Raw genomic sequence first — 17064 nt, forward strand, 5'->3', positions numbered from 1 at the left:
ACAGCTCTTTTCCATCTTAAAGCATATTCACTCATCACACACCATCAGCCAGCTGCAGAAAACCTTTTTAAAAATCTGTTTCCGTAACAGTCACCTTTTTTAATTAATCTTGGCTGAGTGGCATTAAAGTTTTTGTTTGCTGTGCTTATCTTTCAGCCAGAGGACCTTCTAACATCATATTTTGTCTTGCACACAGTGCTTAAAGGGTGTTTATTTTCCTTAACCCTGCTTACACAGTCAGGTAACCCCCCACAGCGTCCTCGGTTATTAAAACACATATGCCTATCAGATAAGTGCAGGCCAGACTCCACGTTAACCAGCAGTACGATGCACTGAAGTGTTGGATGTATTCACAGCTTGTTGTATAAATCCTGCAACAATCCTAAACAGAAACTATGCATGTCAAGCCTTAAAAAATGTTTTTCTTTAAACAGTGTGAGAGAGATGTTTATTAAACTCAATGTAGCCTGGTCCAGGGTTCGTACAGAGTCTTGAAAGTTTGGAAAATGTTTTAATAAATATGCTTGAACTCAAATATACTCCTTTTTAAATTTAATTTTAAATATAATCTGGTGTTAATAGACATAATCACACATGCAAAAATCTTTTAATGTTTTCTCGGCTTGTTGCACTGTCCTCAATTCAACGTGTTTTGAGTGTGCCGCAACCACCGGAGCTAAAATCGCAGCCGTTCTAGTCAGTATTTCAAACCCCACCAGAAGTGTTGCGGTCCATTTCACAAGCCTCCCAGAAGTGGGTCTCTGCCCGGCACAGAGCAGCTCAAGCTGTCCGAAAGTCAGGCACAGAAACAGCATAGAGAATCTGGTGGTTTTTCAAAATAAAACACCCTGTGCGAGCTTCCGATTGTAAAAACAGACAATAGGGAAACAGTATAACTACGTAGCATGCCCAGTAACGTGCCCGGTGGGGTTTAAGCTCAACTCATTAAATAATCATGATGAAAACATACAATCAAAGTTGATACGAACAACATAGTGATGACAATATACTTTGATTTCTATGGATATAAAGGAATTCTGTAAACTTCCCAAACTTGCAATCGAGGTAACAATTTAGATGTGATGATAAAAGTTTCAAGAGTCTGGAAATCTTTACATTAGTTTCCTTGAAAGTTCTTGAATTTCATCTCTAAGAAGCTGTACAAACCCTGCTGTTGTTCTGCTTTTTGTTCACATGTACCATGAAGTGAAATGAACACCTCTCTGACAGTGTTTAGGGGACATTTAAGGACATTAAATCAATTTTAAATTATTGTTAAATGATTAGCAGAGAGAGATTTACTTTAATAATTCACACTACCGCCACCCTTTACTGGACACTCAGCTGCTCTTATTAAAGCAGATAAAGCCATCTCCGTCTCTATTTCCAACAGCTCAGTCTCCACTATTCGTGCGTTATTTTCCCAATAATGATTGTTTTGTTTTTTGATGACGCAGCGGGTTGTGTGAGATCAGGATATTCGTCTTCTGCTGGCTTTGTGGTGCCAACATTTTCTCCCGCCTTGTGCTGCACGCTCACCGAAGCTGTCAAAACACTAAAACCTGCCCCTGTCTGGTTCCCAGAATGCACTGGGGAAAGTGCAGCCTTAGTAATAGGTTTACCTGTGGTGGCTCTGAAGGGGACAGTAGCTGCAGTCACACATGAATAATAATGTACTGGGGGAAAAATTACAGGTTGACATTTAATGAAGGGCAGCCCTGATTTACCAGAGGCAGGGTTTTTTTTTGTTGTTTAACCTTCATTTCTAATTTCAAGGATATTTTATGAGCCGTTAACGGCAAATTGGCCAACACCGCCATAAATTTCTCATGGTCTTTCAATGGAGGATGTCCCTGAGAAAAACGCAGCACAAACTGAATTTCATCAGACTGTTGGCACCTTTTAAAATATATATTTTAATATGTGCAGTTGTTTACTTGAAGGCTGTGAGTGTACAGGTTTGTGCAGGCTTTCAGCCCTCCATAGCACGACTGCACATCTCTGTTTAGATGGTAGGAGACTTCATAATGTTGCTGAGGGATCCCCTTTTCTTTTCCGTGCTCAATACATCGCCTACTGCTGGAAATGCACACTGAATTTAGTTCAACGTTTAACATTAAGGATTAAATTAGATTAATTGTGTCTAAATGAAACTGAGAGTAAAATATGACTGGAGTGTTAACTCACATTTTCTCTTGATGTTTGTTTCCCTTGACTGTTCTTGTTCCTCTTTTTTTTTTCTCTTCCACTTCCCGAGAAGAAACTCAACAGATAAGAAAACTGATGAATAAACAGCGTGTAGTTAATCATGTGCCAGATAAACAACCCGGTCAGGACTTTATGCCATTATAACACACTGAAAGTTGAATGGTGCAACTTTGCTTCACGTCACTCCAAAATAATTCTGATTAAACCAAAGTCTGATCTGAAGCACTACACCATGTATTATTTTACTTCCATACTGATTAGATCGATGGCTTTGGCTGACTCATCATGGGCTGTAATCGCCCAGGGATCCTTATTTTCATCATTCCTGCAGACAACTGCTCAACTGTACACAATGCAACCACATGATTAGAGTAGGGATGCACCGATCTTGCGTTATCTGTCCTGATACTGCTTCTCCACCTAAACAGTTACTACCAAACTAATATCAGGCATGTAAAAATAAATGTAACGAAAGGTCGCTGTGGCAGCCTCACTGCGACTGAATAATGTAACTGACAGTGGAGACATTAATAAAGAAACTCGCCAATACCCAGTTCACTTCAGTAAGGTTCAGTATCCTGATGTGATGGATTCAATTGGTGCATTTCTAGTGGGGGGGAATATATGAGCCCGAGCGACACTGGATTAAAAACATCTGATGATATATTGGCCGATGGTGATCAAACGATCGTGATACGGATCCTTTTAAATTTAAGAATTGTGAGCAACATGCATTCTGAGCAGGAGATTTTAATCGGAATGAATCGTCAGTGGACAAATAATGTAAAGGAGGCACTTTCTGAATACCTAGTTTAAAAATTGTTTTTACTCTTCAGCGATCGCCTGAAGATTTAGGGGAACAGCCAGTGTAGCCAGCGGACATCCAGAAAATAGATATTGGATATCCGTGCTGAGGCTTCCTCTGTCTGAAACGCAAGAATAACAGGACAGACGTTCGGCTAATTCCATTTAAACGAACAGATAACTGAAAGCTAACCCACTCACATGTCATTGTTCAATACACTTCCTGTGGCAAAACCTTGGGCCCTTGCCTACAAATTCTTTGCGTAGAGATTATCAGCTCACATATAAACCCATTTCGATATACACATACAGTGTAATGCCCTACATAAAATTAGCACAGTGATCATGAACCATTAAAGACTTGAGCAGTCAACATCAGTTTTGCTCTCAGTTACAAATATACGGTTTTAAATTTATCATGACTACAGTCCAAAAACAGCACAGTGAACTTACAGTTCAATGTTTTTATCAGCTAGACGGGACGTTAACCTGCAACACGATCCAGTATTGGATGTATCCACAGGATGGGCATGCATTATGCAACAGAAACCACCTGAGCAGTCAACATCAGTTTTGATCTCAGTTCCCCAGACGACAACACTATTTGACTATTTTACGTGCCACTTCACCACCCACTCCCTCTTAAAGTGCCACCACAGTCTGACTGGAACGCAGTAGGATGCTGTCGCTCTTTTAAAAATAAGCGTATCATGTCGCCAACGTGGCCACGAAACGATAAATTCCGACACGAATCGGGAGCGATCACCGGCGATGAAGCATTTCAGCGCTTCAGCCATCAGGGACTGCTCGCTGCATTTGTCAGTTACTAAGCAACAGCCATGGAGGAGAAACGTTTGCGAGTGGCCAAACTTTGATTCACACCGTTCACTTCATAAGACAGACACCGCCGCTGACAGTCAGCCATATTATTTCACACTCTTTTAAAATGGATGTGTTATGTTCAATGTGTCTGAGTGTGTAGGTCGGGATACGACAGCCTTATGTTGAACACAATATGGTCACATGTCGGTGCCGCATGTGTTGTTTTTTTTATGTGTTGTGTTAAAGAAATGGCAGTGTGGCTATCCCTAACTAAACTCTCAGATATGCAGCTGTGTGAGAGTCTGTGTGTGTGTGTATGTGTGTTTTATGTGTGTGAGCGAGTGTGTAGATCAGTGATCCAGCAGTTTGTCTGGGTGGGCTCTTTGTTTTGATTTCTTCTCTTCTTCTCTCCGTTCCAATGCTTCCCCCCTCTCCTATGCAGCAAGGACAAGTTTGGAAGGTTTGCAAAGTTTATCACCTTCCACTTATGAAACCCCACCTCCCCTCCCCTTTTCACCTCTCCTCAACTCCTTCCTCTTCCCTTCTTTTCCCTCCTCCTATCCGTCCTCCTCCTCTTCCTGGCTACCTGTACTGATCTGTTGGTCCTCTCCTTTGTGCCTCACTCCTCTCTTCATGTTTGAATCTGTGATGCTGAGAGTAAGGCTGGGCTCTACTCACCAACCCCCCAGTGGAAATTCAGTGTTATTATTCATTTGCTTATAATACACTTAATTTTTTTGTGTGCTTTGTTTGGGAAAAGAGTGCTTTTTATTTCATTTTACACCAAACTAGCCAAACTAGATTAACCCTTCTTTTGGCGAATGCCAGAAATATTGAGTTATGAATATCGTACGTACCTGACAAAAGGGGTGCATATACATTTGTGGCTCCAGATATGGTACTGATAGTTCTATACTCCGATTATTATAATCTGATTATCAGAAACATTAATTCAACATAGAAATGTTAAATATTGTTTATCTGGACAGCGTTTTCTACTTTTTATTAGTCACCACAAACTCAACAATCGCTGTAAAAATGATGAATGAATTGATCTGGCAGGCGATTTCTCACTGCATCATCCCAACAAGCACTTTTTTTTAGATGACAGTTTAAAATTTGTTTGTGAATTGGTTTCTGGCAGAGAAACAAACTTAAGTCATGCTGACAAACACAAAAGGATGAGCGAAGATCACCCTGTGTCCAGCAGCCAGTCCAGGCAGTCAGCCAGCTCTTAGCAGGTTGTAGTTGTTCTGCTCCTTAATCACATGAAACCATCCATTCTTCGGAGCTCCTCTGTTTCTTTTCTGTTCTTTTTGCAGCAGTAAATCCCTCCTTACAGTGTGAGGAACGACAGACAAAAAACAGCTTGAGCACGCGAGGAGGAAGTTTGTTTTAGCGTGGGAAAAAACGTGCCATGGGGTGTTTGAATATTTCATCCAGTGATCAGCAGCCATAATTAGTCTTCAGATGTAGGTTACCCCGGCACAGTGCTAGCTATTCCACAGTCCCCTGCCATATGCTGGTATGGTGGTGGAAGGGGGGAGACCCTATGAGAAGCTCGGCTGCTAATTACTACCCGGAGTGGAGAAACGATGGCGGAGGCAAGACTTAAGATCTGTTCTGGTATCCAGGCAACAGCTCCCTTACTCCTCCCTGACCTCCTACTGAGTCTCAGCTTATTCCCATGCCCTGTTCCTTCATTCACCGCGTCCCTCCTTTCCATCCATCTTTCCATCAGCTCCCTCCCCACCCAAACCCACCCCACCCCACCCAAACCAAACCCAGCCAGCCAGCTTAATGCACTAGCCACCACCAGCACTAATGGACAATGCCATGCCATTATAAATGACAGAAAACCAGTAGAAATGAATAAATCTTGATGCTTTTTTTCTGTAACTTTACTCATTGGAAGTAAGTAGGTTAGTTGAAGCTAATCTATCTCTTTTCATGTTTTGGCCCATCTATTATAACTTATGTATAACTTACAGTACATAACCATTATCCAAAACAGAGGTGTTTACCTTGAATGTCAGTGTGTTGCTAATTATTTACCTCTTTGTCAGTCATGTCACTGTCACCTGTAATGCAGACAGTGATGAAAACATCTTTTTTTGTTGCTTTCAAGTGTTTGTGGGAACCTGTGCGAACCATAGTCTGAAAATCACACCAGAAATATAAAATAATGTGATTTATTTTGGTAGTTTGTTGCATCATAAAATCACTGTTGGTCCGTTACCCACAAGTCTTGGATGTTGGAGCGTCCTACAATCATTTGAATGCACCAACAAGTAAGTGAATAAATCAGTTTAATTGTAGAGAAGCAATCTTGAGAATCAGAAAGTGCTTCACAAAATTAATGAAGAGAGCACATACAAGTTTTCAGACTCCAGTTGTAAAAGTTTACAGTCGTGACCAACCTTAAAAGTTAAAGCTAAAGGTGACAGAGTTTTGGCTGTAATGGCTTTCTTTGACTCTGGGCTAAAACATGGAAAACATTTGTACTGTCCCTTTTTTAGTCAGCATTCCAATGTTATGCAGTAACCGGACAGTGTTTTTCACTCTGCAGTTCCCCGGCGTGAGTCAAAGGGTAACTACATTTTTAGTGGCCAACATAGAGACTAGTCTGTTGTGTAGGGTGAGGCTAGTGGTGTGTTGTCATCAGAAAGAGCGCTGTGTTAGCAACGACAGCAACAACAGAGCTTGTGCTTTTGCAACTGCATGGATTTCACAGTCACATCTTGATTTCCTTGTTTCTCATTGAACATACTTTGAACTTCAGTCTGCGTCTCACACACCTGAACAGATTTTCTTTGACCAGTAGCTGTAAAAGAGTAAAAATTGACCGTGTGCATTGACGGCCGTTGGAAGTTGGAAATCTGGTCAGGTGTGCGAGAAGTTGGGCACAAGGAAACAAGCTGAGACTCAAGGTCCGGTGTGTGTCATCGATGAGTATTGAAATCATGTTGGTGTTGTGTGGTGTTGTTTTTTTTCTGTGTCAAATCCCTCCCCCCCAAGTGTCTTGTGTGCGAGACCCTGCAGTTGTAGTGGGTGTGTTTCATGTTTGTTTTAGTGAGTGAGTATGCTGAGTTTTTCGTTTAGTTGGGTTTTCCTGAGAAGCAGGCTATACTTTATTTTTTCATGTCAGGATAATTACTCGAACTAATTAAACCTTTTTTTTACACCATTTAGCATCTCGTGTTGAATTCTAGCAGATGCTAAACTCGCAGTTAAAGCAGCAGCGTCCACAGTCGTGGCTCTGATGTGATTCCGTAGTAGTCGTAGGTAATCTGTAAATTTAAAGGGTGATGAAACATCAAATCCTTGAAGGCAGAAAAACACAGATTTCTGTGGGTTGAAGGTTTTAAAGTCTGTCACACTGACCACACCCATCGTCAGCAGACACGACGCAAAATGTGACTGCAGTGCAGTGTTTTTTTAAATTATTATTAAAAACTCCACTGCTACACGTCAGCAAGTCGAATCTTCAGCTTGTGTGTTTCATCACGTTTGCACCGGGGGTTTGTGAGTTACCTGCTGTGTGTGAACTAGCATGTGTCGCAGTTTTCTCCAGGTTTCATTTTGCACTGGCTTTAAAAGCTCGAAAATGTTTCGGCGCCATGCAAACTGAAATCCACGCGGTTTTCTGGTTGTGGTTCTGTTTCCAAGCCTGTCGGTTCATTAGCTGTGGTGTGTTTTATCGCAGGGTCAAAACATTACATTTAATAGTTCTGTGTTTGTAGATTTTATTTTATTTTTATGGCCTTTTCTTTCTAAATGTGTGCTTCCACTTTCTAAACTCAAAGTTTAACCATGAGGAACTAAATCCTCAGAACGGTCAAAGGCACTGACCTCTTCTAGGATTGTTCCTCTGTGTTGGCAGCCAACAAAACTTTATACGTTCACTCTGTTTATGGCACTTTGCATGCATGGACCTCACATCTTCCTCACCATTCACTACTACACTACCCATAATGCATGAGCGCTGTTGCTTCCTGCCGGGAGTCAGGGCAGTCAAGAAGTCAGACAGCAGCACCTGTAGTGGAATAGAGCATAGAGAACTGAGCTCACGTAGGCGCAGATGACAGGAAATATTCAGAGGAAAGACTTTCTCTCTCACTACTTATCTCTCTTTCCATTTCTCTTGAATCATTTCTCACTTTTACTTCCGTTTTTTTCCTCCTCTGTGTTTCTCTCTCTCTCTCTTCTGTTTCATTCACTCCCTTCCTCATTCTTACCCGTCCATCACTCAGCCCGTCATGCGGTGGTACTAACCAGTGACGGGCTCACAGACAGTGTTTGAAACTGAAACCCTCTCATTACCTGGGACTTCCCTCAGTGGTTCTCCTCCTGTCTGTGTTGTGGAAAACGTCCGATGCCGATCCAGACGGTACAACGAGTCGTCAAATTTGCAGACAAATCTGTTATCAGAAGTATAATTTGTGTTTTTAAATCAACATTTCGGAATCGAGGCTCGGCTCTCTGCGTCTCCACAGCTCAGCAGCTGAGAACCACTGATGATCTCAGTCTTTTTTACTACAGTTGAACCTGGTTTATCCAAACATGAAAACAGCGGACCTCCAAACTTAACTCTAATCTGCCCTGCCGATTGTCATCCACCCAATTGACACGTGCATCTGAATGGCAAATTAGACTGCACAGGTCACAAGCGTCAAGTTTGCATGCGTTTGTTTTCATGTCTTGAATACGCCTCTGGTCTGGAAATTTCACTTGGTGTCTCATTCACCTGAACCCAACCCTTCCTCTCATATCCTGGGCCAGGATAAACCAGTTTTCACTGTAAAGCACTAAATGTTTCCCTGGTGATGACCACACATCTAACATGCCTGACCATGAGGAGATAAATGTTAGAATAATAGAAGTAAAATCTGAATTGTGTGTGTTTCAGTAGCAGCAGTGTACTGTACTTACCTTTTTTCTTTTGTTTGGTCTCTCCTCACATCTTCTTCTTCTTCTCTCCTTTCCAGGCATGTGGCGACCCCAAGGCTAAGCCCTCCTATCTCGTCGATAAGAACTTGGAGTCTGCCGTTAAATTTATTGTCAGGAAGTTCCCTGCTGTGGAGACACGGAATAATAACGTAAGTACGCCCTGCATGTACGTCTGCGCTGCGTTTTGTGTGATGCAGAGAGCAAGAGAGTGAAAGAGCGTCCGGTCACCGGTGTGATTTGATTTTTGCTTTAACACGTGCTGCACTTACACAATATTCCATATCACGATTTCTCGCAAAAATGACATGAAAGAAAGTGTAGCTGAACATACCTGGAAAATGCAAAGAATACACACATTAGTTATTGAAAGGTCAGGGTTAGTTTAACTTACATACAAGCGAATGATGTGAAATTATAATAGTTAATATGTTCTGTCATAGCCAGATCTCATCTGTCAATCTCAGCATCAGTTATTATGATGTAGACTCTTAAATGTTGTTTTATTTGACGTACAAGCAAATTACTTGTGTGAAATTGAATCTACAGTCTCAATATTCATTTATTATTCAATGAAGTGATGATCACGTAAACTTTTAAATGTCACAAAACACCATCACAAGTGAAAATACTGGAGAAAATAAAGCAGCTCCTCATTTTGATTTTGATTCGTAGAACCAGTTCATCTTTTGTTAGTCATGTGACTGAACGTAGTTTTATATAACAAGGGGAATCTTGATTTAAAAACACCATTTAGTACAGTTAAACGTGTGTGTGTGTGTGTGTGTGTTTGTGTGTGTGTGTGTGTGTGTGTGTGCGTGATACGTGAACTAAACCAAGTCATTGCTCATCAAATGTGTCTTTTGGCTTTACTTGTTAGCTTAGCTCATAGCTTCTGGCCTATGTGTTTATGTAAAACTGTCATTGAGCAAAGAGCTGTGTGCTCGCCCGTGTGTGTGTGTGTGTGTGTGTGTGTGTGTGTGTGAATGAATGAATGTGAGTGTGTGTGTGTGTGCTCGCCCGTGTGTGTGAATGAATGAATGAATGTGAGTGTGTGTGCGTGCGTGTGTGCCCGTGTGTGTGCCCGTGTGTGAGTGTGTGTGTGTGTGTGTGTGTGTGTGTGTGTGTGTGTGTATGAATGAATGTGAGTGTTTGTGTGTGTGTGGAGCTAACTGCTTTATTCAGTATAACTGTGCAGAAATTGTCCCTTACGTTGTTTTCTGCTTTGTTTCTGTGTTTGTTTGTGTTCTGCATGCTAAACTTGGCTTATACCGGACTTGTGCTTTTTGGTAAGTTTCTGTATTTTAGTTCACGTACCTAAGTTTTGTAATAATGTTTTTTTTGTTTTTTTTTTGTACCTGTTTTTGGAGTGTGTTTTGCGTTGCTCTGCTTTTTTCTCTCTCCTTTCTCTCTCTTCGCTGGCGGCATTTTTTTTACTTTCTATCCTTCATCCACTGAGTGTGACTGTGTGGCTGGTTTAACTACCCGGTTTGCCGGCTGGCTGACTGCGAGTTTGAGTCGATGGCTGGCTGGCTATTTGAGTGACGGGCTGACTGCCTGCACTAAGGAGTGTTTTGGAGCGTATATACTAATTTCTTTTCTGTCAGCGATGGTTCATTAGTGTGTGGACAGGTTTGAGGTCCTTACGTCTGCCTCTGTAAGTTAGCAGCAACCTGAACAGAAGTTTAGAGGAATCGGCCGTTCAAAATGAGGTAAAGGGGCAGAAAACACTTAAAAGGTAACAGTAAAACTCATTCTTTGGGTCAGTTTTAACTCCTTGGTGCAGCAGCACAGTCGCACGCTCTCTACACTTGTCATTTCTTACACTTTTTCCACTTTATCTCGTCGTCTGCACTGGTTAAAGTTACAGTTTTGATCTGAAACACACACACATACACACACAGCTTCGGGGCTGGGTTAAATTTACATACAGTATGATTCAGTCATTTCTGTCATGTAAACAGAAGCTGCTTCTTATTAGCTAAAGATAAAGCTTTCACATTGCTTTTACATGTATGTGTATATTCTCCAGCTTGTTAAAAGATTGATGTGACAATCTTTTCAAAATTATTTTAAAGTCTGGGTTTTTTTTATTTTTAAAAACACGTTACATCCACAGCTTAACTTTTCCAGACATCGACAGGTACAGAAAAAGGTTTTGATGCTTCGTTCACTCTTTGAATTTCCCGCCTCACTTCTGTCTTTAAACTCTGACTTGTAGAAAACTCAGCCAAGGCACTATTGGGTGAAGCGCCCGGCTCAGATTTTACTCTGGTCAAACATTTTTACTCAAACAGGAAAGTCTGCGCACCCTCAGACTTTTTATTCTGAGTCTGTTTCCAAACATAAATAATTAGTTTTTCATTTAATATAAAAGTCGAGTTGAAAAAACAAATTTCTAATTAAGTAAATAAAGAAATTAATTAAAAAGAAGTGAATAATGTCACTGTCATTATCGCACGCAGACAATATCTGTAGTGTTTGTAAACAAATATTCAAATGAAGGAAATGTTGTACCAAAGTAAAATGAATAAAAAATTACATTTCATAATCTATCTTTGTATCTAGTTATCTGTGCTTCTCTCTGCTTGTAGCCTTGAAGGAAAAGTTTTACTCGCTCCGATAACACAGAATTATTCAGCAACAGTACTTCAGTTATATCAGCTTGTTGTCAAGACAAAATTAAGAGAAACTAATGAACTGTATTGATCCCTGAAGGGAAACTTTGGCAGATATTTCTCGCTATGGTTTTTATAAAAATGTGAACCGGGCCAGAGTTTATCAGAGTATCATGTGTTAGTTTGGATCTCATCAACTGTTTGATCCACCACTCGTATAGTTGGCCAGTTGAATATTTACTTAATTAATGTAACTTGTGCATGAAATCATTCTGCAGCACAGAATCAAACCACAGCCTGGACTCTAATTTAGCTCAGCCCGATTTATTAATAAGTGGAAACACATTTTAAGTAAAGTACCGACAAAAAGCCAAAAGGGGAGACGCAGTAAGTAGTCACAGATTGTCTTCATTACTGCGCTCAGGGTAAACAGGTTTTACTGATATGTTTTAATAAGTCATATGTTGTTATTTCATAACATTTCTGTTGACTGCGTGCACTCTGCCGTGTTTACAGCAACAGCTGGCTCAGCTGCAGAAGGAAAAGTCAGAGATTCTGAAGAATCTGGCCCTCTACTATTTCACCTTTGTAGATGTCATGGAATTCAAGGTAGGAAAACAAACGCACGCACACACACACACACACACACACACACACACACACACACACTCTAACAGTATGTGTGAAGGATTATATGGTGTTAATTGTAATCCTCTATCAACAGGACCATGTGTGCGAGCTGCTGAACACTATCGACGCCTGCCAGGTCTTCTTTGACATTGTAAGTGCCGTTAAATGCGACATTGACAAATCCACTCGGTGGCCACTTCAGGAGGTCGAATCTAATGCAGTCCATTAAAACAGCGTATAAAACAAAGCCATCAGTTTTGATTGACATGGTTAGAGAATTGTTTTAAGTATTTGAATTCACCAGAGGCATAACACTGTCATGTTCTGGTGTTATTAAGAAGCAGGAGGCTGTACTTGGTCTCTGCTTCTTTAGTGAAGATCTCTTTGTGGGGATAAATACCAAAGCATCAGCTGTGTGACAGCAACAGACTCAGCTCTCCTCGTGTTTTTTGGAAAAGGCTTTTCCTGGATCTCAGTTAAAATACGGTTTATTCTAATGCAATTGCTAATTTGACAGAAAGTTCTGTTGCATAGGTGAAAACGATATGAAAAATACCAAATATAACAATGGATAATCAAGATAGTAAATTAACAAATTAAATTAGACAGTGAGCAGTGAGATTCAATGAGGTAAAAGAAAAGATGGTATCATAGTAGTGTTGGCACAGCAGCCACACCAATGGGTGTGACTGAATTATAAAGCGATGAGGCTACAACTTTTGACTGTACAGTAAATGGACACAGAAGGAACCTAAAATACAAAAGTATTTAAGAATAACTTAACTGTCAAATCAAGTGAAGCGTGTTGATGAACTCAGTCTAAATGTGCAAATTAAGTCTGAGTAAATGTGCTTTTTTTTAGAGGTGATATGAAGTTTCTTTTGTTGTTAAATAAAGTTTTTAAATCAGGAGTGTCAGGCTCATTTTAGTTCATAACCACACCCCCAAAAAAAACAACAACAAAAAACTCCCTGTAAGAGAAACTCTGGAGTCATAACATCATGAGAATTTGTGCACTTTCAACCTTTATGTCTGTTTTTTTCACATTAAACTGAAGGCATAAATATTCCAATGAATGTCTTCTCTGCGATTTTTCACACTTTGCTTAGTCATCTCGTGGGCCGGACCGCACCGGTTCTGTCTTTATGTTTGACACCCCGTCTTAAAGAGTTACTTTAAATTCCCTTCGTCCATATTCTTTTCCTCTACATGTCCTGACACGTTGTCTTGAAGAATCCTGCTGACTTTTTCTTTCCTCGCTCTCGTCTCTTTACTCAGCACATCTCATACTTATACAACAAAGTGAACGCTGAGGCGTATTCACACTCGGTTCTCATCCTGTTACATGTAACGTTTGCATAACAGTTATTAAACTGTTGCTCTCCGCTGCAGAGGTGAAGGAATGACACTTTTGTCTTTGTTTCCTGTCAGACGGTGAACTTTGACCTGACCAAAAATTACCTGGACCTGGTGGTGACTTACACTACTCTGATGACGATACTGTCTCGCATAGAGGAAAGGAAAGCCATCATAGGACTGTACAACTACGCCCACGAGATGACGCATGGAGCCAGGTGACCGAAACACACACACAGCCGGACTCGCTTATTATACACACAGAGAATATTAAGAATATCTGAACCAGCCATGTGTTGAAAAGTCAAGTGACTGACTGTGTTTTCTGTCATAACATCATGCTGTGTGTGTGTGTGTGTCGCAGTGACCGGGAGTACCCCAGATTGGGCCAGATGATCGTGGATTACGAGAACCCTCTGAAGAAGATGATGGAGGAGTTTGTTCCACATGGAAAGGTGAGCGATCTGCATCATGTTCAAAGTTTTCTTCTTCTCGTCTGTAAACACAGACTCTCATTAAAATGGTGAAGTGATTTCTAGCGTGTACCGTAGTTGTTTCTACCGAGGCACAGTTGCCATAGCACCGTGACCTCTGACCAGTCAGTCAGAGCAGAACAATTTCCTGTCCTGCAACTGGGAGCTGAAAAATTGATTTACTTAGAGACGGCGGCTATTAGGTTCCACAGTCTGATGTGACAGCTCACTGTACACAGTTAAAATAATTTTGCATATCTCTAATGCCATAAAAAACTTCATATTTTATTCCCTTTATTACTCTCCTTGCGCCTCTCTTCTTTCCCTCCTGTCCCACCGCCTGTTTCTCTCTCTTCATCCCGTCTTTCTCCTCCTCCAGTCCCTGTCAGATGCTTTGATCAGCCTTCAGATGGTCTATCCCAGGAGGAATCTGTCCGCTGACCAGTGGAGGAACGCCCAGCTGCTCTCTCTCATCTCTGCTCCCTCCACCATGCTGAATCCTGCACAGTCAGACACTGTTAGTATGACGCAGGCTGCACCGAATAGTTCTGATTTTTAAATCATAGTGTCTGATCCTAAAAGGGGAATGTTTTTTTACCTCCTGTCTTTAGATGCCATGTGAATACCTGTCACTGGACACAATGGAGAAGTGGATTGTTTGTAAGTACTGTACAAACAGGGATTTCAGACCTTCTATGCTCCTGTCAGGGCCCGTTTATTCACTCATACGCTCCTCTTTGTTTCCCTGTCCAGTCGGTTTCATCCTGTGTCATGCGGTGCTGAACAGCGACGCAGCAGCGTTGTCTCTGTGGAAGCTGGCTCTGCAGAGCTCTACCTGCCTCTGTCTGTTCAGGGATGAAGTCTTCCATATCCACAAGGCTGCAGAGGATCTGTTTGTGAACATCAGAGGGTAAGAGCAACTGAAAGAGGTTTGTTTGACACAAACTCACAAATATCTTCAGCTTCCAGCTCCTGAAATGTGATGCCCTGTTTTGTGGGTTGACTATTTTTGGGTTTTGGCCTGCTGGCTGGACAAAAAAAGGAATTTAAAGATAGGGACTCTAGCATATTCTGACCATCGTACATAAAGTGTAACACAATTGTTCAGTACGTTTTTGCTCTTTTAACACGTCTTTTTTTTGCTTGTGTGTTTTCCAGATACAACAAACGCATCAATGACATCCGAGAGTGCAAGGAACAGGCCCTGTCTCATGCGTATGTACATTATTTTCCTAATCCCGTCATCCTATACCTTTTTTAAATATTTCACATTTTCGGATTTATTTCATTTGCCACGCTTTGTTCAGTTCTTTTCTCTGCTTCCCGTCTTTACCCGTCATCTCAGCTCAGCCTCCAGCCTTTAGTCTCTCTCTCTCTGGGAGTCTCACACAGAAACATCACTCTCCTCTTATCTTTGTCCCTCATTCATTTTTTTTTCTTTGCTGTTGTATCCTCCTCTTTGTCTCGCTCGCTGTCTCATCTCTGCTTTTTCCCCTCATTACTTATTCCATCTTCTCCCTTTCATCTTCATTCTCATTCTTCCGCCGTCGCTCGTCATCTACTTACTTTTGTCCTCTCGCAAGGATTGTCCTGAAAATGTCAAAATACCGTTTAATCTTGATGCTTGTGTGTTTTGATGCTGCGCTCTGACTTTCCTCTGTCTGTCTGTGTCCCTGCAGAGGCTCGATGCACAGAGAGAGGCGCAAGTTTCTCCGATCAGCTCTTAAGGAGTTGGCTACTGTTTTAGCCGATCAGCCTGGGCTACTAGGTCCTAAGGTAATGACTCAGACTTGTCTCAGTCTCGGACAAAGGGAACTTAGATTTTGTTTAAAGACCACAACTGTGGGGATATCACCAGTGTTTCTTATTATTCACCTTATAATGTCGAGTTTGTCCCGCCACCGTTAATTAACAATTAACTGCAAATACTTTGACACTTCAGACGGAAGTTAAGTCACACTTGTCAGCACACCGCTGAAGAGTAAAGAAATGATGGTGAAAGCGCCTGAGAAACAGTTCAAAAAGTTGTGTGGCGCAGAAGACTATTAAGTGAGTTTATTGACTTAAATTAATAATTAAATAACTTTGATGATTAAATAAAAACAAGTCTTCCAGATCTGCTCTGAAGAAGTGTTCGGTTACACTGATCATTGAGACTTAAATAATGTCTAATACTTTTTTAAATAAAAAATTATAATTATTCCTAGATTGATTTAGTCAAATTGCATACTGTTTTTTTATACTGTTCTGTTTAAAAATAAATGGCTTGAATTTATTAATGATTTACAAAGGGTTTAACCTGAGCCAGGCCTTACCACAATGATAATCATATCACAGTACTTCCTGACGTGAGCTCGGAGCTCCTCCATGTAGAAGATCAACTCTGCTATGTGTCTGTAAAACACACACACACAGACAAACATCACATCAACAAACCTAAAGCAACACAAGTAGACAAATAAGCCAAGTATGCAATGACTGTGTTACTTCAGGTGTAAAGGTGCACCTGTTTGTACATCTGTGTGTGTGTGTGGGAGTAATGTTGGCGTACTTGTCTATGAGTCGTCTGTGCTTTTCTTCTGGATGTTGTCTGCGTGTCGAAGCAGCCAGATGATCTCATCACGGGCGAACGACAACGCCATGAACACGAACAACGCCTAGCGCCGGACAAAGAGGCAGGAGAGAGAGACACACAGATATTGAGGAGGGAATGGAAAGGTCAAAAACTCCAAGATAAATTACAGAGAGCAGTTGCAGCAACCGCATTCTCACAATCTCTGAACCAAATATGGCAATATGTTTACAGAGTCAGTCAGGCTTAGCAAATATATTCTGTTATACATTTATGAGGGTCCCATCTGGCCACTGGAGCTCACAGGGCTTTAAAAATCTGCGGCCAATAAACTGGAGATTTATGCAGCTTATTTTTAAAGGTGGTACTGTGGTGTTTAAATAGGGATATGCTGGATCTCACTCCCAACAGAAAAAAGTCATAATGTAGGGACCTTAAGTTGAAATTCTTTAACGTTTTAAGATGTGTTTAACTGGATATCCTGTATATTTTTGTAGAGCGTTGTAGTTAAAGATGTCCGATACCATTTTTTCCCCTCCCGATACTGATACTTGTGCTGTGGGTATCGGCCGATACCGAGTACGGATCCGATTCCAGTATGTTAATAAATATAATCATACTACGCCTGCATGAC

At 41.1% G+C, this 17064-nt stretch overlaps 1 protein-coding gene across 4 annotated transcripts in view; it reads left to right on the forward strand.

Moving 5' to 3' along the window:
- nckap1 (NCK-associated protein 1) overlaps window positions 1-17064 on the forward strand; it is a 33256-nt gene that overhangs the window by 3570 nt on the left and 12622 nt on the right. Inside the window, exons 2-12 of one of the 4 annotated variants that reach the window (XM_027278315.1) lie at window positions 4277-4294; window positions 8823-8933; window positions 11916-12008; window positions 12124-12180; window positions 13461-13603; window positions 13750-13840; window positions 14238-14375; window positions 14470-14518; window positions 14612-14768; window positions 15017-15073; window positions 15538-15634. In XM_027278315.1, coding sequence (XP_027134116.1) covers window positions 4277-4294; window positions 8823-8933; window positions 11916-12008; window positions 12124-12180; window positions 13461-13603; window positions 13750-13840; window positions 14238-14375; window positions 14470-14518; window positions 14612-14768; window positions 15017-15073; window positions 15538-15634 — 1011 coding nt within the window. The remainder of the gene's footprint in view (window positions 1-4276; window positions 4295-8822; window positions 8934-11915; window positions 12009-12123; window positions 12181-13460; window positions 13604-13749; window positions 13841-14237; window positions 14376-14469; window positions 14519-14611; window positions 14769-15016; window positions 15074-15537; window positions 15635-17064) is intronic. The other 3 variants (XM_027278316.1, XM_027278317.1, XM_027278318.1) reach the window with 3 other exon arrangements.

Source organism: Larimichthys crocea, chromosome III, assembly GCF_000972845.2.
Source record: "Larimichthys crocea isolate SSNF chromosome III, L_crocea_2.0, whole genome shotgun sequence".
NCBI lineage: Eukaryota > Metazoa > Chordata > Actinopteri > Sciaenidae > Larimichthys > Larimichthys crocea.